At 36.6% G+C, this 21,742-nt stretch overlaps 1 protein-coding gene across 2 annotated transcripts in view; it reads right to left on the bottom strand.

The window, feature by feature from the left end:
• Gpm6a (glycoprotein M6A) overlaps positions 1 to 21,742 on the bottom strand; it is a 310,605-nt gene that overhangs the window by 6,371 nt on the left and 282,492 nt on the right. For both annotated transcript variants that reach the window (XM_060381792.1, XM_060381791.1), the window contains exons 3-6: positions 14,009 to 14,165; positions 8,234 to 8,387; positions 2,577 to 2,653; positions 1,657 to 1,722 (exon numbers count right to left, since the gene is read on the bottom strand). In XM_060381792.1, coding sequence (XP_060237775.1) covers positions 1,657 to 1,722; positions 2,577 to 2,653; positions 8,234 to 8,387; positions 14,009 to 14,165 — 454 coding nt within the window. The remainder of the gene's footprint in view (positions 1 to 1,656; positions 1,723 to 2,576; positions 2,654 to 8,233; positions 8,388 to 14,008; positions 14,166 to 21,742) is intronic.

Below are 21,742 nucleotides of genomic sequence, written 5' to 3'. Positions count from 1 at the left end.
TTAGTATGAGCTGTAAGCCCATTGAGGGAAAGTGCTTTGGATAATATTCTTACATTCTATGCTACGGCTCATTACATTATGAAAATTTAAATACTGTCAATATATGTGTGTATCAAACTTTTTTCCCAAGTGCTCAAATTTATATGAAATTTTGATCATATAATTCACAATGTAGTAATATTGTCTGATAAAAGGAGAAAATTCTGTTACTTGACTAATACTTGGATTATATACTTGGACACACCCAAGATCACAAAAATAAAAACTGCACAATCCTATTCATATGGTCAATCTAAAAGTCTAACTCACAGTGGAAAGCAGAATGACCAAAGGTTTAAGGAGAATATGGAAATATCTGGATCAAAGCACCCAAAATTACTGGATAGAATGAATATATGATAAGCAGATCTGTTCTCCAAAGTGACAAATATAGTTAATAATTATGTATTTTATCCTTGAAAATCACTTAGAAAGTAGATTGGCCTTTCCACACAAAGAACAAATTATGTAACATATATGTTCATCAACTTTAATTTAGAAGTTCCACATTGCAAATATTTCCAGAAATCTAGAACCATCTAGTTCTAAACCTGGGAAGAAGTTTTGCACTGATGTCATGCTCTTGCTCCCTATCCCTGGGTGAAGATGTCAAGGTCATCTTGGGATTATTCTGCTAGAGTGTGGTCCTGCCTAACATGGATACAAAAATAATGGCATAGAGAAATTCCTGGTTTTAATGCAAATCCTTGTTAACCTGCTTTCAATTATAGATGAAGGCTTCAATATTTTGATAGGACAGGAACCATTGAATTCCTCAACTATTTCTTGGAAATAGTAATGATAGCTATATTGAGAGTACAGAATGAGATTGTATAAAGAACTATCACTATAAATCTTGAATGTGTTACTGTGCATAAATCATATAAGTACATTAAATGGCTGAAAAATCTTTTAAAAATATGCTTTTAGTTGTAGAAACTGTAGTGGTAAACTATTATCAAATTGGAGAAGTCAGAAATAGTGCTGTCAATCATTTATGATAGCTCAGAATTTTAGTATGATACTGACCAGAGAGAATTAATCTCAAAAGAATGTTTTACATTTTTTTACATAATCTCCTATACTCTATTATAAATATAATTTATTGGGTCAGTGAGATGGATCAGTGAGTCAAAGAGATTGCAGCCTAATGACTTAAGTTCAAATCCCACATCCTACATGGTAGAAAAAGAGAACACATTACCTAAAATTGTCCTCTCACTTTCATACATACCCTATGGCACACCTGCTAGCTACCTCCAAATAAATCAATAAATATATTTTAAAACATCTTTTCCCTCTGCTTAAAAATCAGACTTATGTTTATTTTATGTATACGAGTGTTTTGTCTTCATACCACATGGATGTTTGGTGTCTGGAGGTCAAAATAAGGTGTCACATCCCCAGCTAAAAGCTGCCCTGTGGATGCAAGGAATTGAACCCAATTCCTCTGAGAGAGCAACCAGTGTTCTTATCCACCGATCCATATCCCTAGACTCCCCTCTTAATATATTGACAATAACCTCTTATATGCAAATCATATGAGAAATAATGTATTCAAGCAAGTAGCTTGTAATTCAAGTCGCTAAGTCAATCATTCAGCTGTGAAGGGCTTACCATAGCAATAACTGCTGCTCCAGCTCCAGCAAGTGCCACAATAAACAAGTGGAAGGTCATGTTCAGCTGGCAAAAAGAAAAAAAATCAAAGTGAGTCTGTTACATAGACAAGAAAGATTATAACGGCCACTATCATATAAAGAAGACTTAGCACATCCTTATCCAGTGTGATCTCTAGGCAAGTCATGCATTTCACCAACAACAGCATTTATCTTTCAAATCATTTAAATCATTAAGGCTGAGTCATCTTACTATAATTTCATTATAAAGTCGAGAATGTCATTGAAATGATGAATTTTAAGAGTTTTATGACAATATAAAATTGTGATATATCTTTATAACTTCCAGCCTTTGCTGGGCACACAGCTGTAATTCCAACACTCGGGGAGGCAGGGGCAGGTAGCTCTCAGTGAGTTCAGAGCCAGCCTGGTCTACAAAGCGAGCTCAGGACAGGCAAGGCTACACAGAGAAATCCTGTGTTGAAAAATAAACCATAATAATAATAATTTTCAACCTTAAGTAAAATGAGTTTCTAGAATACAAACATTTAGAATAACTTGATTTAAGTATGTAAAATAGATTTTATATTTGGTCTCACAGTCTGCATGAGACAACTGCAGTAAAATGATCTCTAACAGGAAAAATCAAAATATATTTAATTATAAAACATTCTTTTTCCTTTTTTAATTTTGATTTTTTTTCTTCACAATTTATTTATTATACATCACGATTAAAGCCGTCTCTTTACTCTCTTTACTCTCTTGAGTTTCACCCTCCCTCCCTCTTCTCCCGTATCCCTGCCAGGCCACGGGAAGAGGATCCAGGCAGTCCTGATGAAACTTAACAAGCTATAATACATTCTTTAAATAGCAAAATGTATGCTAAAGTTTTGACAAAATCAAAGTGTAAGAAATGCTCACCTCAGTAGATTCACACATCCTCAAGAAATTCTCAGAGACCGTACAAATTTTCTTTTCCTCTCCAATTGTCACAATCCCTACAATATGTCGAAAATTATAGGTTAGCATTAAATATATTTGAAAGAGCCATAAAAGATCATTTTTGGCTGTTTAAACCTCAGCAACTTTCATGTTAACTTGTGTTCAGCTATAATGAAAAAAGTATTTCTCAGCTTTTATTGTTCATAATAACTGTGTCAAGAATTATGAATATGAGATATAAAACTATCTCAGCAATTAAAACATTTTTTTCATGAAGACTAAATTGAATCTAACAACTGGGTTGTTTAGATTTATCATAGCCACTTCATTGTTTTGGTTAATTAACGTGATGGTGGAAGCATCACAGCTATTTTAATGATGGCACCCCAGGCTATACTAAGTAGATCAAATTTGTTCAACTTGTTCAAGGCTTTCGTTAATCTACAAAGATGTGTTGCTCAAATGAACCCCTCTTCTTACAATGATATGAAAACAGTGCTATTAGCAAGCAGGAATTAAAAGAAGTGGCTATTCCACTCATGTTGACAGTTGTCTATTGACTCCTGGACCAGCTACATAAGGATCACCTGCAGGAATTTTCAAATACACATCTTTCTAGACCTCATCACACCTGAACACGGAATCTATGAAATTTGGGTCTGGAGTGTTGCAGTAAGGACACAGGGAAACTGCTCAGTCATAAACGGATTGCCTTGCAAACACAATGACTTGAGTTTGATCCCCAGGATCCATATTAGAAAAATCTGGGTGTGGTCAGGCTGAGAAGGTGGGAAAGGCGGAGCCCTGGGGCACACTAACAAGGTAGGCTGAGGTGGGATTTTAATTTTAAAATATCTTTATTATTGTATGTGACTATGATGTGTGCACAAGAGCATGCGTGCCTATAGTGCACATAGCACACTGCATGTCCTACGAAACGTGCAGATCAGGGGACAACTTTGCAGAGTTGGTTATCTGCTCTGACTTTTATATGGGCCCTGAAATAGAACTCGGGTTGTTATGCTTTTCTTATCTTTCTACCCCGAGTCATCTCACTTGCTCTTATTCTCTGGCTTTAGACCTCCTTTTAGGGCATGGAAGTAATTTGCATTCACATTACATTTGGCCTTTACTTCCTCTTTTTTTTTTTTGAGAACTACTGAAACACTAAACATACACTGTAAAATAACAATATATGATGTGTTACAGGCATCTCAATATCTAACCTTTTAGCATGTAATGTCCCTTCCTTAGTCTTATTGTGTCTATGTATATTCACACAACCTTATCTTTATTTTAGTAATCAGTTTTTGCATAACTTCATAAAATGTTTTATCATATTTACTCCCCCTCTCCCAACTATGCCAAAAGTCTTACCACTGAACTTTGTGTCCTCATTTCTTTTTTTAAACTCAAATCCAGTTTGTGTCCATATATTTTTTTGTTATGTAGCCATAAAGTGGCATGCAGACATCTTCCAGGGGCCACACCCTTAAAGCAAACTAACTACCTCTCTTTCAGTGGCTATATATTGCCAATATCTCTTTAGCCCAGGGTGAAACTTTATTCCCATACCTCCTCGCCACACTGGTATTTTGTCTACCTTAAGCTTGCACAAGTATTGTGCATGTTATTACAATTGCTGTGAGTTCATATATGTAACGGTCCTGTTGTGTCTGGAAAACACTGTATACCTGCAGTAAACCACTGTTTCTGGCTTTCACAAGCTTTCTACTTCCAGAGGTGCTGTGTTATAGACATTGCAGTCAGGGTTGAGCACTCTGCAATATCTTATTTTCTATACATTGACCAGTTGTGGGTCTCTGTTTCTCTCTATCTACGGAAGACAAAACAAAACAGAAAAGCTTTTCTAATGGATGATGAGAGTCACAAATCTATGAGTATAGCAATATCATTCAAGAGTTTGTATATATGAACTCACAGGAGCTGTGACTTCATTTATAAACCCTTCAGAATACCAAGCCAGCCAAAAATTCCATTGTGGTTGAAAAAATAGTACCACCAATGTTAAAGGAAGGGTCTCACAAAGTCCCACTCCTTGCCGAGGAGCTATTAGTAATTCTGACAGCTGCTGAAAGAGGGAGAGTTAGGGTTTTGTTGCTGTTGTTGTTGTTTGTCCTGTTATAGCTTATGATAGGCCAACCAGGCTGTAGGGGATGGCCATAGACTCATGTACACAGTTGCAGTACTAACCAGACTCACTGGGTTTTAAAAAAGTTCAGGTTGTCATAGCCACTCTGAGTTGATAGTGTCTAGAAAACACCACTGGCTTGTGAAAACACTACTCTTTCTGCATCTTACAAACTTTCTGAAACTCTGGAGAAGTGGCAACTGTAACATCCTACACAAGACCTGAACAATCTCAGAAAGACAAAAATCCCAGAATGGAGAGGGGAGGCAGGCAACCAGCCTCGTGCCTACCTGAAGAGCTATTGGCAACTGAAAGCTGTTGGGATAGAAAGGATTGGGTAAGGAATCTGGTAGGTTGGCCATGTCCCTACTAGCTGGTCATACACACAATAGTATATAGTCAGCACTAACTAGACTAGATGGGTTTAAAAAAAGAACAAGGACACTGAGTTGGGTAGGTAGGTAATGGATTTGGGCGTTGGGAAAGGAGGAGAATATGCCCAAAATACATTGAGTAATCTTTTCAAAGTATTAGCTTTAAAAAAGAGTGCCTGAAATTGGGAAGGACAAGTGGTGGCAGGTTGTATGGGAGGAGATAGAAGGGAGTAGTACATTATATTTACATTCTTACTTCCCATTTGTTTGGGTAGTCAGTGGTGTTATAAAGATAGCTGATTATCTTTTCATCCTGCAGGTTCGTTTCATTTTCTTCATAAGAGCTACAGCCTTCTGGTTCTCCCTGGCTTAAGAAATTACAACTTTTTGCATCACACATTTTATTTTACCATACAGTTGAGAGAAAAACATTTCCCATCAAAAGGTTGGGACCTGTCAAGTTTTATTGAAAGCACAGACACATTCATGAAAGACATCAAACCCTTGATTTAGTTCAGTAGTGGCAGTTTTATAACAGTAAATAAGGTTTAAAGAATAAGATTAACAGGTTTAACAAAAATAACTTTAATATGGCTCAGATTAATTTGAATTTCAGATTAAGAATGAATAATATCTGTATAATTATGACTCATGCAATATCATGGATCATACCTCTACTGAAAAATTATCACTTGTTTATCTGGAATCCAAATTAAATTAGGCATTCAGTATCATATCTGTCAACCATGCAAGGATGGTTATATTGCATTCAAATGACATAAAGGGGACAGGAGCTCTACAAGAAGACCAACAAACAAAAAAAGCTGGGTGCAGCAGGAACTGCAGAGACTGATGAATCAACTAAAGACCATGAATAGAGAGGACTTAGACCCCCTGCTCAGATGTAGCCCATAGACAGCTCAGTCACCATGTGAGTTCCCTAGTAAGGGGAGAAGAGATAGTCTCTGACATGAAATTGGTTGCCTGCTCCTTGATCACTTCTCCCTGATGGTGGTGACTTAGTCAGCCATATGGGACCTGATAGGCTAGGGTCAGACAGTAGGGGAGGAGGACCTTCCCTATCAGTGTACTAGGGGATAGGGACAAGGGAAGAAGAGGGAGGGAGGGTAAGATGAAGGAGGGGGCTACACCTGGCATACAAAATGAATAAATTATAAATAATAATGAGTTTACAACAAAAAATTCCATTTTAATAGTGGGAAAATGAAGCACTGAAGGTTGGGTTTTCATGCAACTGTTTTGTTGTCGTCTACTTGGTAGATTTACTTCATGCTTGTTCACAAGCCTTTTGATTCCTAGACTATACCCTCAGTAGAAGCAACAGTACATATTCCCTTCAGCCAAGAACTTCACATACATAGGACATCTTCCTGCCTCCCCCCAAATTTGTGTTACAATACACTGAGTCTCAGAACTTCATCTAGGAGGAGAGTAAGTCCTTTTTTGGAACTTTGTAGCAAAAACATAGCTATACTATGCCCTATTAGTCTGTCTGTAGCATCTTCAAAGAAACTTCCTACATTCTCTAGAAAAATATTCCTAGTATGCTTGAGGTGTGATGAAGTTTTCATAGAGATCATTTCGTAGAGTATTGACAAATATGAATTCAGTTTTAAAAAATAATTCTTATTTTTTTATGTTAATGAGTGTTTAACCTGCATTTGTGTATGTGTACCATGTGCATGCATGGTGTCCATGAATTTCAGAAGAGGCTTTAATTCTCCTGTAACTGGAATTAGGGATGTTTATAATTTTACTATCTATAGAAGAAAATGAAAGTAGTACCTACTATATATACTTGTGGGAATTCAATGTTTAAGCATGTAAAAACACTTAAAATAGTATATACATGGTTACCCTAATACTTTTAGCAACTGAAGCCTGGGTACATGAGAAATAAAGAATGAGTTACACAAAAGAAAACTCCTGCTGAAAAATGGCACATAAAAAAAATAACTGTGCCAAGGCAGAGGCAGGTGGTTCTCTGTGAGTTCAAGGACAGCCTAGTCCTCAAAGCGGGTCTACAAGAGCCAACGCTACACAGAGAAACCCTGTCCCAAAAAATAAAAAATGAACTGACAAAAAAAACCCCATGCATTAAAAATATTTTCTTTAGTGTTTTATTTTTGTTTTTGTTTTTCATATGGATGTCTGTGTATTATGTGTATGCAATGCCCTTAGAAGTCAGAACAGGCATCATATTCCCTGGAACTGGACTTACAGGCAGTTTTTAGTCAATATGTGCTGAAATTGAACCTGCGTCCACTGGAAGAAGAACTAGTGCTTTTAACTATTTTGTGACTCATTTCTCCAGGCCTCTATGTGAATTTTAATTTTTTTTTCATACTAACATTTATTTTGTATGTATTAACACTATGAATGTAAATAATATGAAAGAAATATTAAACCATAAATTTATAATCTTGTAAGTTAACATTATAAGTGATTTTCCTATGTATGTATGAATAATAATTACTGATTCATGAGGTTTAAGACTTAAATAAAAATAAATAAGGGCTAGTGTGTAGCATGTGGTAGGGTTTTCCTGTAACATGCGTAAGGCCCTAAGGCTCAGTCTTTAAAATGTCAAGAAAAACAAAACAAGAGAAGGATTATTTTCTTTCTGTTCTCCTCTTTCTGCTTCTCTAAAATCCTTTAACTTCATTATTTTCAATACCAGGCTTTCCTTTCCCATCTTAGAGGACAATGAAGTATCTCTTCCTTGGTGATCTCCCTACTAGTTATCTCAATTTATACATTTAATCATGCATCAATGAAATTAGGATACAGATATAAGATTAAACTTAAAAGGGGCTTTGAAATTAGAAAAAGGAAATCCATTTTTACCCAGTAATTCCAGAAATGAAATTTTATAGCATATTCAAATATGAATGTGTATGTATAATGATAGCAATTTCCATTCGCTCTTGAATTCCCGCCTATTTAAATTTACAGACTGCCCTGAACTGCCTAGTCAGATAAATTTATCTCTGAGGTAATGTATGTGGTGATTCCAGGGCAATATACAGTATTTTAGAGGCAGTTATTCAAAATGATTTTACTTGGAGACTGACCCAGAATCTACCTACCAAACTGACGAAGGTCCAGGCAGAGATTTGCTCCCTCCACTAGCGTGGTATTCCGGCAGATGGTCCACAGATTGAAATACATGTACACTGGCAGTGAGGTGAAAGCTGTGACTCCAAGCCAGGCCAACATGAAGAGGTATGTTAGCATGATAAACTGCAACACGGAGAACAAGGAGGAAGAAAAGCATGTAAGCTACTGCAAAACAGCCCAGTTGACAAGCTTCAAAACAAATACACACTGCTTTGAGAACCCCGGTGCATAAATGCGCAAAAGAGCCATTAGATAATATAAGAATTTGAGAATTTTCCTCATAAACATTTCATGAGAATTAATATGTGAAAAAGTACAATATTTTATGTCAACTAATTCTTTCTCCTTGATTTATTGATCAAAGGAACAGAATACTCTTCATGGATATATAGACAATTCTGAGTCTTAAAACACAGTTGATTGTTTGTGGTCAATGTTTTTCTTGTCTGAACCAGAAAAAGAGAATAGTTATCTATTGTGTGTGTGTGTGTGTGTGTTTTTCTTTTTCCTTACTGTGGTATACAAAATTATGTACAGTAATAGATGCATCTCACTGTATTGTGTGACATGAAGACTAATTCGTAAAGCTGTATCTACCCATCACATCATTTCTTTCACAGCAAAAGTTACACATGTCTGCTAAGCATTAAAGCATATTCCAAATGGCAATGTCTCTTCAACTTTCATTAATGCTCTGCCTGCTACATTGCACACTATATTACAATTTATTTAAAAAGTAAAAGACAAAGATCTATTCTCTTATAGTGTTATTGTAATTATAAATATGAAATAACAAATCTTAGTATTTCAATATATGGCACATTAAGTGCATCCAAGGTTGCAAAACAGCCAATATGTTTTTATTTAAATTTTAATAAGGAAAAAATAAAGGGCATGCAATGTTCTATATTTATTAAATTTAATAAGAACATGTTTAAACGTACTCAATAGTATTTGGTTTATTCAGCTTAATTTCATTATTTAATGACATAAATAAATTACGTTATTGAAATACAAAAACTTCTCATATGATGACTCAATAAAGTAGTTAATTATTTCACTCTGAAAGGTGAATATTTTGGTTTTGCATTCTGGTGTGCCGCATATGCTAAATTTTGAATGATAGCCTGGAAACATTGAAATGAACTTAGCTTTGCTGATGTATGAGGGAAGAAACAATGCAAATCAATCGTGCTTTCAAGAACATTCATTAAGCAAACAGACTATCAACCAGCACCTGTGATCAGAGATCTAATGTGGTTTTAAAATTAACTTCATTTGTGCTAATGACCTTTCAGTTAGTAACCATATCAGTTTTTATGGAGAGGCAGAATAACATGACAAATCTCTATTACTCTTAACTAAGAAAACTTTTCACATAACTGTTGGAAAACATTTATCCCAACCTTCAATATTATTCAGTTTTCAAAGCAAAATGACATTAATATATCTGCAAAAGCACAGACACTTCCAAGGCTAAGGAAGGCAGGCAGAGCAGGTTAATATACACTGAACATGAGTCCGACAGTAAGACAAAAAAGAAAAAAAGAAAGAAAGAACGAAAGAAAGAAAGAAGAAAGAAAGAAAGAAAGATTTTAGTAGGTTTATCCGATATTACATGTCTATATCAGTGAGTATATACTGTGTGTGTCTTTCTGCTTCTGGGACAGCTCATTCAGGATGATCCTTTCCAGGTCGCACCATTTACCTGAAAATTTCATGATTTCCTTATTTTTCATTCCTGAGTAATATTCCATGGTGTAGATGTACCACAATTTCTGCATCCATTCTTCAGTTGAGGGGAATCTAAGCTGTATCCAGCTTCTAGATATTACAAATAAAGCTGCTACAAATATAGTTGAGCAAATGTCCTTATTGTGTACTTGAGCCTCTTTTGGATATATGCCTAGGAGTGGTATGGTTGGATCTTGAGGAAGCACTATTCCTAGTTGTCTGAGAAAGCATCAGATTGATTTCCAGAGTGGTTGTACAAGTTTACATTCCCACCAGCAGTGGAGGAGGGTTCCCCAAACCAGAAAGACACACACGTTTATAGACACTCATATAGACATGTAATACAGGATAAACCTACTAAAATCTGTACATCTATAGAAACTAACCAAGAGAGAGGACAAAAATGCTCAATCCCCATCCCGAAAGGCAAAGAGGATGGACATCAGAAGAAGAAGAAAACAGGAAACAAGCTAGAAACCCGCCACGGAGGGCTTCTGAAAGGCTCTGCCCTGCAGACTATCAAAGCAGAGGTTGAGACATATGGCCAACTGTTGGGCAGTGTGCATGGAATCTTATGAAAGAAGTGGGAAACAGTAAGATCTGGAGAGGACAGGAACTCCATAAGGAGAGCAACAGAACCAGAAATTTGAGCACAGGGGTCTTCCCAGAGACTCATACTCCAACCAAGTACCATTCATGGAGATAGCCTAGAACCCCTGCACAGATGTAGCCCATGGCAGTCTAGTGTCCAAGTGGGTTACATAGATGTAGCTGATGGCAGTTTAGTGTCCAACTGGGAAGAGGGACTGCCTCTGACATAATCTGATTGGCCTGCTCTTTGATCACCTCCCCCTGAGGGGGGAGCAGCTTTACCAGGCCAGAGAAGATGACAGTGCAGCCACTCCTGATGAGATCTGATAGACTAAGATCAGAAGGAAGGAGAGGAGGACCTCCCCTATCAGTGGACTTGGGGAGGGGCATGCTGAAGAAGGGGGAGGGGGAAGGGGAGGGTGGGACCGAGAGGGGAGGAGAGAGGGGCTTTTGGAGGGATACAAAGTGAATAAAGTATAATTAATAAAAAAAAATTATATAAAGTGGTGAAAATAAAAGGCCACCTCTTGGAGGCGAAAGAAAGAAAGAAGGAAGAAAAAGAAAGAAAGAAAGAAAGAAAGAAAGAAAGAAAGAAAGAAAGAAAGAAAGAGAAAAAAAAGAAAGAAAGAAAGAAAGAAAGAAAGAAAGAAAGAAAGAAAGAAAGAAAGAAAGAAAGAAAGAAAGAAAGAAAGAGCTGAATGAACATAGTAGAGGGGACATAAATGCCAGATGAGGGAAGGACATGAATTCTTTCCTCCTCTGATTCAATGCACTCAACAGTGGGCAGAGAACAGGGCTACAGGCTGCATGTTGCCACCCATTTACTTCCTGGACCTTGGAGTTTGTTCTCTTCCGTGGTGCTCACGGGCCTCATGCTACAGAGTGCTGAAGACTACGGTTTCTGCTTCTGCTCCGCTTTGATCAACACTGGATGTCAGAGCAGGTGTCCTAAGAGTGGGCAGGCACAGCTTCGTGGGCTGACTACCTGCTGCCACTGAGGAGGCCCACGCAGCTGCTGCCAGCCTTCTGCTCTGTTACATATGACTGCTGACACAATTGCTACTATTGTAGAAAAACAGTGTGGCTGATGATTCACTTTAAAAATAGGTATTTGAGATTTTTTTTTTTTTCAATACAGTTTATTCAGAAACCTTGAACAATCCTCGGACCCTGGGGAAAGCCAGCCCACAGCTTAAATAGCCTCTGGGTAGTCAACCCAGGCGTGCCATGTGGGCAATGCAGATAGGTCCACATATATGGAAACAAGCCAGATCCTCAGCCTTAGCCAAATGTGGAATTGTTCGTGACAGAGAGCACTCACCATCGGAAAGGTGGAAGGCGGAAACCAGCTCCATCTTTAAGGCATAGCATTCCGCAGCTCTCTACAGTTCCCCCTTTTTGTTTTAGATGCATCAGGCAAGAGTAGAGGTCTGATCTCTGATATTAGAAATAAATTGGGACTTTGTACAGATGTTCGTTTAGGTGTCATCCACCCAAAGAGCATCAGACCCAGGCCATAGTAGAGGACAATGCAGCCACTTTTGATGTGAACTGACAGACTAAGATCAGAAAGGAGAGGAGAACCTCCCCTATTAGTGGACTTGGGGAGTGGCATGCAAGCAGAGGGAGGAGGGAGGGTGGGATTGGGAGGGGAGGAGGGAGGGGCTTATGGGGGGATGCAGAATGAATAAAGTGTAATTGATGAAAAATTTTAAAAAAAGGGAAAAAAATAATTTAAGAACCTTAAATGACTTTCAAAAGTGGAGGAAAACATGGAGTTAGTCAATTGGCATGGAGCACGTCTCGCCCCTGGGGGCAATGGTCTCCTGAACCTACTCAGACCTCGGACACCACCACTGCTAGTTCTAGAACTGACGCAGGATGTTCCAACGAGGGGGTTAAGGCTTCTCATAATATTTCCTATAAGCCCACACCTGTTTGTCTATATCCCCCATTTTTATTCATTATTAGCCAGAGATTCTTTTTAAGATGCTTAACTGACAGGCAGATAATTATCTGTATGTAGATGTGAAAATTCTTCCATGATTATTATTACTACGTGCTGACTTCCCAGTTCTGAATGAAATATCACAATTGCCTGAAACTGTCCTGCTGGTGGGACATTCTGTGCCATTAGAGATCAGTTTACAGACACTGTCTCTCTTTCTTACACTTCTGTACCATCACACTCAGAATTTTAAAAAGATGATCTTGATTTTTGTCAAATATGTCAACCATGATTCAAAAACCTAAAGTTACTTTCTAAGGCTCACTGATGCACTGTCAGGAGTTGACTGAACAATAAGTAAGCCTTTCATTCTCTAAATGTATTATACACAATTTGTAAACTAGAAGTCAAATTTAGGCCAGAAACTTGCCTTTTTGTTTAAGTGTCATGGATAACTGAATGTAGAGGCTTTTAACATCAACCCAACATCTTTATGCATATTATTTTCTCTGGATCTGAAATTTGGTATTACCAATCCAAACAATTTAGGTGAAACTCTCTTTTTAGAGCTGTTAAGTCACATTATTGAAACTCAAGTTTTCTTTATATGCATCTGTATCACCCGTTAGGAATTGTAGAAAGAAAGAGATGTCCACACCTCAACCAAGCTGCATCTAGAATCCATTACAAGCTGCTCAATATAAAGATTTGCTGCTAACAGATAGGTTTGATTTTTCTGTAAGTCAAACTAATTTATTAGTCCTTATTACAGATTGCTTAAATTTTATGACTTATTTGATGTAAATATATCTTCTTGTATGACATGACAAAATAGAAGGAAAGGATGGGTGCTTAATGATTCAATGTGGGAAAACTACTCTATATAAAACATGAAACACCATCTTCAACTGTATGACTTTTGGTTTTTACTACTCTCATACATTACCAGATATATGCTTTGAAATGCATTAGTTTTATGTTGTGAATATAAATTTGATTTACCACCAAACATCTCATCAATAAAGATTGAAGACCAACACTGGTAAATTTATAAAACAGAATTTTTCTGATATAGTTATTCTCAAATATGTAACTTACAATGGAGAAAAGTTTAAAAGGAGAGACAGAAATTTACATACATATGCATTTTGCCTATAGATTAGGAGAAGATTTTTATATTATTTTGTATGGTACCCTAAGTTCTTTAAAATAAATAACAATAAGTCAATACATATTGCATATAATTTAAGAAATTAAAACCAATATTTCATAACAAATACTTTTAATTTAGAGATCTTATTATGATGTAAGATTTCCATCGTGGAAGAAAATGTTAGAAATGAACATTGAAGAATTAATGATTCTTTATTCTGCATTGAAGAATTATTTGGCTCTCTTCATGTGAGTAAAAACATCTGTGTGATACTGAAATCAACCCACATTACATGCTGAGTGCAGAGAAATGACATACCCAGGCGCTCACACATCTTCCACAGGTGGTGATTTTGAAGTCCCCATAGAGATCTTTGATGGCCCCAGTTGTGAAAAAACCTTCCACCATCAGTAAAATGCCATAGACAAAGAAAGCTGCTGCAATGCCATAGATCACATACTTAAAGATGTCAATCCTGGAGACAAAAAAAGAAAACCAAGAAACAAGGTGATTTATTTCAATGACTTTTTGTCATTTGTTTTAAAAAGCTGATCCTTGTGTGTCTGTGGATCTCTGAAATGAAAGCAGAAGATATGCGCAAAAGCAAGTATCCAAAATCTCCATGACTCAAGGAGGAACTGCTGGCAGATGATGACAACTGAAGAGAGAAAGTAACTTCTTTCCAGGGATGTGATCCCTGAGAGGCTGCTCAGGCTTCAGTGCATGGCTCCATACCCATGCACCTGTAAGAAGTACTAAATGTTTGCAGTGAGTATTAAATAAAAAACTAGAGAGGGAGAGTCCATGGAGTTCAGAGGGAAATGTAGAGGAAGATAGGAGAACTACAGAGGAGGAGATGGGAGATGGACTGAGTTAGACATGACTATCTTAAATGAATATTTGACAATAAAATTAAAGTAAAAGAACATTGCTATTCATAATGGTAGATGGATTATAAAACATTTGTGTTTCATATTTCTAATGTTTGTCTATAAATTTTGTTCTTCCATTTTTAGAGTTTGTCAACAAGGATTTTCTGAATGTAGACAACATCATCCTCTACAGTCTTACTCAGATAATTAAGACGTTGCTTAAATTTATTTGATAAGTGGGGCAATCACAGGAAAAAATGATCAAATGCATCCACATATATGGATATGTACTTGGATGTACACATATATATATATATATATAACATATATATATGGTTAAAACATTGAAATTTGAAAATATTAAAAGACAATGAATGTTTTGGGTTATTTGTCAGTTTTTCACAAACATAAAAATTTTATACGTTGTCATTACACTAGTTTTAAAGTACATTTTATTTAATTTCTATCATAAAATACTACTAATATTGTCTCACAATAACAGTATCAATAATGCAGAACATTGCTTCAAATTAAAATAGAAAACTTTATGCATGTGTATCTTTAGTTTTCAAAATGTCAAATGGCTATTAAACAATTTAATTAAAATCAATGTGTTATTCACATCAATGCAATATTATATAAAAAGAAATTTATTTCCACATTTTACATGTGTTGCTTAAGTTTATGATAAAGATCATGATAGAAATTTAGTAGAAAAAGTCAAAAAAATTAATGAAAAGGAAGAGAATTTTCCATATAAATGAAAAGTAAACTTTTTGATAGAATCACAACTTGATATTAAATAGAAATGAGACAGAAATCACCAGAGCATAATTCCTGAGAGGATTAAAACAGGAACTTCCTTTTCTCATAGTTGGTAAAAAAAATGAAAAAAATCCGTACTAAAATTACAGTTAGGAAATATAGACATATACACAAAGAACTGATACATACATAATAACTATAGGTAAACAGGAATACATAGCTGATAGAGGGTATGGATAGATAATATGCTCTCATCCTACAGCTCCATACTTAGGGGATTCAGTGTGGTCAGAATTGTACAAAATGCCAGTGAAGGGCAGCTGTTGAGCTGACACCAACTCAGTACTTTATGTCACTTAATCTGAGTAAGAGATCAAGTTCAATATTTGGAATGTATTAACTACAAGCTTTATATGTCATGTGGATATGACATTCTACCCTTAATACAACATCAATATTGCAGTATCTGAGGGATGTGTTTGATGAGTATGGTACATATTTACACTTTCAAGATAATTATTCATCTTCATTAGAATTTTTAAACTCCTTCATAATTAAGAGTTTTATGATTGTCATGATCTCCTTGTTTTTAATAGCTGAGTAGTATTCCATTGTGATAATTTGCCACAATTTCTGCATCCATTCTTCCATTGAGGGACATCTAGGTTGTTTCCAGATTCTGGCTATTACAAATAAAGCTGCTACAAACATGGTTGAGCAAATGTCCTTGTTGTGTACTTGAGCATATTTTGGATATATGCCTAGAAGTGGTATAGCTGGATCTTGAGGAAGCACTGTTCCTAATTGTCTGAGAAAGTGCCAGATTGATCTCCAAAATGGTTGTGCAAGTTTACGTTCCCACCAGCAATGGAGGAATGTTCCCCTTTCTCCACATCCTCTCCAGCATGTGTTGTCACTTGAGTTTTTGATCTTAGCCATTCTGATGTGTGTAAGGTGAAATTTCAGAGTTGTTTTGATTTGCATTTTTCTGATGGCTAAGTACGTTGAGGATTTCTTCAAGTGTTTCTCTGACATTTTATATTCCTCTACAGAGAATTCTCTCTTTAGCTCCGTACCCCATTTTTTAAATTGGATTACTTGATTTGTTGCTTTTTAACATCTTTAGTTCTTTATATATTCTGGATATTAGCCTTCTGTCAGATAAAGAGCTGGTGAAGAAACAACCCAAATGTCCCTCAACAGAGGAATGGATACAGAAATTGTGATACATTTACACAATGGAATACTACTCAGCAATTAAAAACAAGGAAATTATGAAATTTGCAGGCAAGTGGTGGGAGCTAGAAAAGATCATCCTGAGTGAGGTATTCCAGAAACAGAAAGACACACACGGTATATACTCACTTATAAATGGGTACTAGACCTGTAAGATAGGATAAACATACTAAAATTGGTACACCTAAAGAAGATAAACAAGAAAAAGGACTTGGGGTAAGATGATCAATACTTACTTAGAAAGACAAATGGGATGGACATTGGAGATAGGAGAAAATGAGAAGCAGGACAGAAGCCTAACATAGAAAGCCTCTGAAAGACTACCTAGCAGTGTATCAAAGCAGATGCTGAAACTCATGGCTAAACTTTGGACAGAGTGCAGGGAATCATATGAAAGAAGAGAGAGTTAGTAAGACCTGGAGAGAACAAGCTCTCCACAAGAACCAAATATATCTGGACACAAGGACTTGTCTGAGACTGCTTCTCCAACCATGGCCCATGCATGGATATAACCTAGAACCCAGACGTAGCCCATGGCATCTCAGTATCCAAGTAGGTTCCTTAGTAAGGGGAACAGGGATTGTCTCTGGCATGAACTCAGTGCCTAGCTCTTTGACCTCCCCTCCCACCTGGGAGGAGCAGCCTAGCTAGGCCACATTGCAACCAGTCCAGGAGAGAACTGATAAGCTATGGTCAGATGGAAGGGGAGGAAGATCTGCCCTAACAGTGTACTTAGAGAGGAGCAAGGAGGAGATGAGGAAAGGAGGGTGGGATTGGGAGGGATTAAGGGAGGAGGCTATAGCTGAGATACATAGTGAATAAACTGTAATTATTATAAAAATAAAAATTTAATTAAAAAAAACAAATAAAGCTCCTATGAACATCGTTGAACAAATGTCCTTATTGATTGGTGGGGAATCTTTTGGGTGTATACCCAAGAGTGGTATAGCTGGATCTTAAGGTAGCCCTATTACCAATTTTTTGACAAAGCTTCTGATTGATTTCCAAAGTGGTTGTACAAGTTTACACTCCCACCAGCAATGGAGGAGGGTTCCCCTTTCTCCACATGCTCTCCAGCATGTGTTGTCACTTCAGTTTTTGATCTTAGCCATTCTGATATGTGTAAGTTGGAATATCTGAGTTGTTTTGATTTGCTTTTCCCTGGTAACTAAGGATGTTGATCATTTCTTTGTTTCTCTGCCATTTAATATTCCTTTATTGAGAATTCTCTGTTTAGCTCTATACCCAATAAAATTTGCAGGCCAATGGATGGAACTTGAAAAGATAATCCTGAGTGAGGTAAACCAGAAATAGAAAGACAGGCATGGTATACACTCACTTATAAGCGGATATTAGCTATATATTATAGGATAGCTGTAAAATCTATAGACCTAAAGAAGCTAAACATTAAGGAGGATCTAAGGGGATACCACTTCTGGGTACATACGCAAAAGATGCCCCACCATTCAATAAAGACATTTGCTCAACTATGTTCGTAGCAGCTTTATTTGTTTTTTTATTTAATTTTTATTTTTATAATAATTATGGTTTATTCACTTTGTATCCCAGCTGTAGCCCCTTCGTTATTCCCTCCTAATCCCACCCAATGATAGACACCAGAAGTGGTGGAAGAGAGGAAACAGTATGTGAGCCTTCTATAGAGGATCCAGCTCTACACAAAAGGAGATAGAAGCAGATGCTGAGACTCATAGCCAAACTTTGGGCAGAGTTCAGGGAGTCTTATGGAAGAAGGGAAGGGGAAATAGAAGGACATGGAGGGGACAGAAACCCATAAGGAGACCAACAAAGCTAAATAATCTGAGCCCACAGGGTCCTGCAGAGACTGATGCACCAACCAAGGACCATGCATGCATGGAGAGGACCTAGACCCCATGCTCAGATGTAGTAGATTGGCAGCTCAGTCTCCATGTGGGTTTCTGAGTAAAGGGAGCAGGGGCTGTCTCTGTCATGCTCTTTTAGCACTTTCCCTTGGAGATGTGGTCTTATCAGGTCACAGAGGAAGAGGATCCAGGCAGTGCTGATGAGACCTGATAAGCTATGGGCAGGTGAGAGAGGAGAAGAACTCCCCCCTTCCATGGACTAGGGGAAGGGGATGAGAAGAGGTGGGAGAGAGGGTGGGGCTGGGAGGAGTTGATGGAGTAGGATTCAATCAGGATATATAATGAATACATTGTGAAAAACATTAAAATTAAAATTAAAAAGTCAAAAAACATTTTTATGATTTGACCTAATAATATTTCCATTTAATTTTTAAAAGAGGAGAGATCACACTAAAGATGCAGGCACATTGGAATAATGTTGATTCAAGCCAGTATCTGGAAGAGATAAATTGCTGCACCTTCTGTAGAGTCTTGAACAAGAGTCCTCCCCTGATAACTTTGTTTTAAGTTCACAAACTTTCCAACTATGCTAGAATATATACATATATTTTAAAATTTCTACTCCTTTTTCTCTTCCTCCTTATTTTTTTCTTTGATGCTAAGGATTGAATTCAGGGTCTCCGTGTGTATGTTGTATAAATTCTCCCCATCTACCCATAGCTCCCTTCCTTTAAAGCCACAAAGCTATTGTTTTTATGGCAGTATCAGAAAACATACACTTGTTTATCTAAATGTAAAGCCTCTGTATTACTAATTCTGAAATTATTTAATGCAATTGTGGGTTGCAAGACATTTACTAGAATGCTCTGATTTGACAGTAATACTAGAGTATATAATATCTCTTCTGAGTTGGAAAGTGACAACCTTCAAAAGCAGGAAATGGCTACTGCTTCCTAATCACTTTTATTCCATGTATTTCTGAGCAGGAGGTAAGTTCAGAAGTCTTTGGTATAGAAAATTTGAAGTTGCTTTTCCATTTGCTGTTTTGCTAGTTTTCAGGAAATAATACCACCATCAACGATTTTGAAAATTACAGTAAAGTTAAGGTCTTAGAATTTTCATTGCTGTGAAGAGACAACATGACCAATGCAATTCTTATAAAGGATAATGTTTAATTGGGGCTAGCTTACAGTTTCAGAGCTTTAGTTCATTACTGTCATGGGCAGGGGAGTATGGTAGCATACAGGCAGACATGGTGCTGGAGGAACTAAGTCTACATCTTGAACCAAAGGCAGCCATAAGGGGACTGTATTCCCGGGAAACCAGGAGGAGACTCATTCCACACTGGGCAGAACATGAGCATAGGAACCCCTCAAGGCCCACTCCCACAGTGACACACTTCCTCTAACAAGAACAAACCTCCCAATAGTGTCATTCCCTGTGGGCCAAGCATTTACACACATGAGTCTGTGGGGTCCAAACCTATTCAAACCACCACAGCTACTTTGCAACATTGACAGGTGTGATTCATAAAAGTCATATCTAATAACTTTTATTGTAGTAAAAAGAAAATGGCTTATTCTCTTGCTAGACTTACATGTCTATCATGGTATGGTTAATTATAAAGTTATAATGTTGCACAGATGACCCCTGAAACTTTTTATCTTATATGGCTGAAATTCCATACAATTGAACAACTCAAATTCAGTCTGATCCTCCAACTCAGCTCCTTTCAATCAGATTCCACTTTTTGTTTCTGTGAGACAGAGTCTGCTAGATACTTAATATAATTAGTGTTCTTGTGGTGAGTAAATTGTTTCACTAAACATGAAGTTTTTGTAATTTATCCATATATTAGCACATGTCTGGATTTATTTTCTACTGGTCAGTAATAGTTCACTGCATATATATATATATATATATATATATATATATATATATATAGCCTACATATCAATCTGTGAATATTTGAGTTGTTTTACACTTTGGCCTGTGGAAGTTGATGTAAAGTACATGGTAGTCCAGCTGTTTTCTCAGAATCCTACTTTGAATAAATGTTCAAATTAATCTTGACAGATATGTAAGGGAGTTATGTTTAGAGGCAAATTTCTATGTTAATGTACTTTTCAAACGTCCGTTCTTTTAGCTGAAGCTAAAATCTTGTCCAGAAAGAGGAACTAAGTTTTTTCTAAAATATTCCGTTGTTTCACATTTAATAGAATCAAAACCATCCCTAGAAATGTTCCAGTATATCACCTTTCCTTCTTGAACTATGACCTTAAGTGAGCACGCTCCATAGTGTACATCTTGAATTGGACATACTTAAGAAGTGTCAACTTAAAAAGCATATGTACAAAATGTATATGTAATATGTATGTATATGTATAGACTACCCAAAGAAAATTATAAGCGAGGACATTGATATGTAAACAAATCTCATGCTCTCTTTACCTGCTGCACATTTTAAATGTATCTTTGCTCTCTTACTTCTTAGATTGACTTCTATTGCCTTTGCATTTAGAAAAAAAATTAATCCAATAATTTCAATTACTGAATGACAATCTATAATATCCCACTTCTCAGATACTTTATCTCCTTGAAAATCCTTTCAAATTTCTCATTGTATGTTTATAAAACTGTCTTACCAAATTAAAAATAACATGCTTTATGTAGAGAAATGGACAAAAAGGAAAACAAGAATATCAGTGTTCATCCTGCCAATTTCTTATGTAAATTTTAAGCCCATTACTTTGAAAACTTACTTTTTATCCAATGCATTATGAGTACTTCAAAGAGAACACATTCCCCTCCCCACCAGTGGTTTTAAAATTTATGGTTCATTCTACAATATGGAGACCCATTTCCCCAATCCCCTACTTTTAAAGTGGTGTAAAGAATAATGGCCTCCAAAGGCATCTACATCCTACTGGGCAAGTGCTCATGAGTCACTTTGTATGATCAAAGGAATTTCGCATATGTGGTCAATGATCTCCAGATAGGAAAACTATCCTCAAGTGAATGAGTGAGTTCAATGTAATTGTGTGAATCTTTAAAATGAAAGATATAAAAGTGTCACTATAAAATTCAGAGAGAGATTTCAGGATGCCACATGGCTGGCTTTGAAGATGGCAAGGGATAAGGAGCCAAGAATGCAGGTGGCTTTTGTAAGATGGAACAACTCCAGAGATTCCAGATGGAACACAGTTTTGCCAGCATCTTGATTTCAGCCCATTGCAGTAAACCTATTAAGACCTGTTTCAGATTTTTGATCTCTGAAACTGGGAGTTCTTAGTTTTAAGAAAATAGTTTCCGATTGTTTTCTTTTTTTTTTCTATTTA

This window comes from Meriones unguiculatus, chromosome 4, assembly GCF_030254825.1.
Source record: "Meriones unguiculatus strain TT.TT164.6M chromosome 4, Bangor_MerUng_6.1, whole genome shotgun sequence".
Lineage (NCBI taxonomy): Eukaryota > Metazoa > Chordata > Mammalia > Rodentia > Muridae > Meriones > Meriones unguiculatus.
Note: the sequence above shows the minus strand (reverse complement) of the source record. Positions and strands in the feature narration are given on the sequence as shown.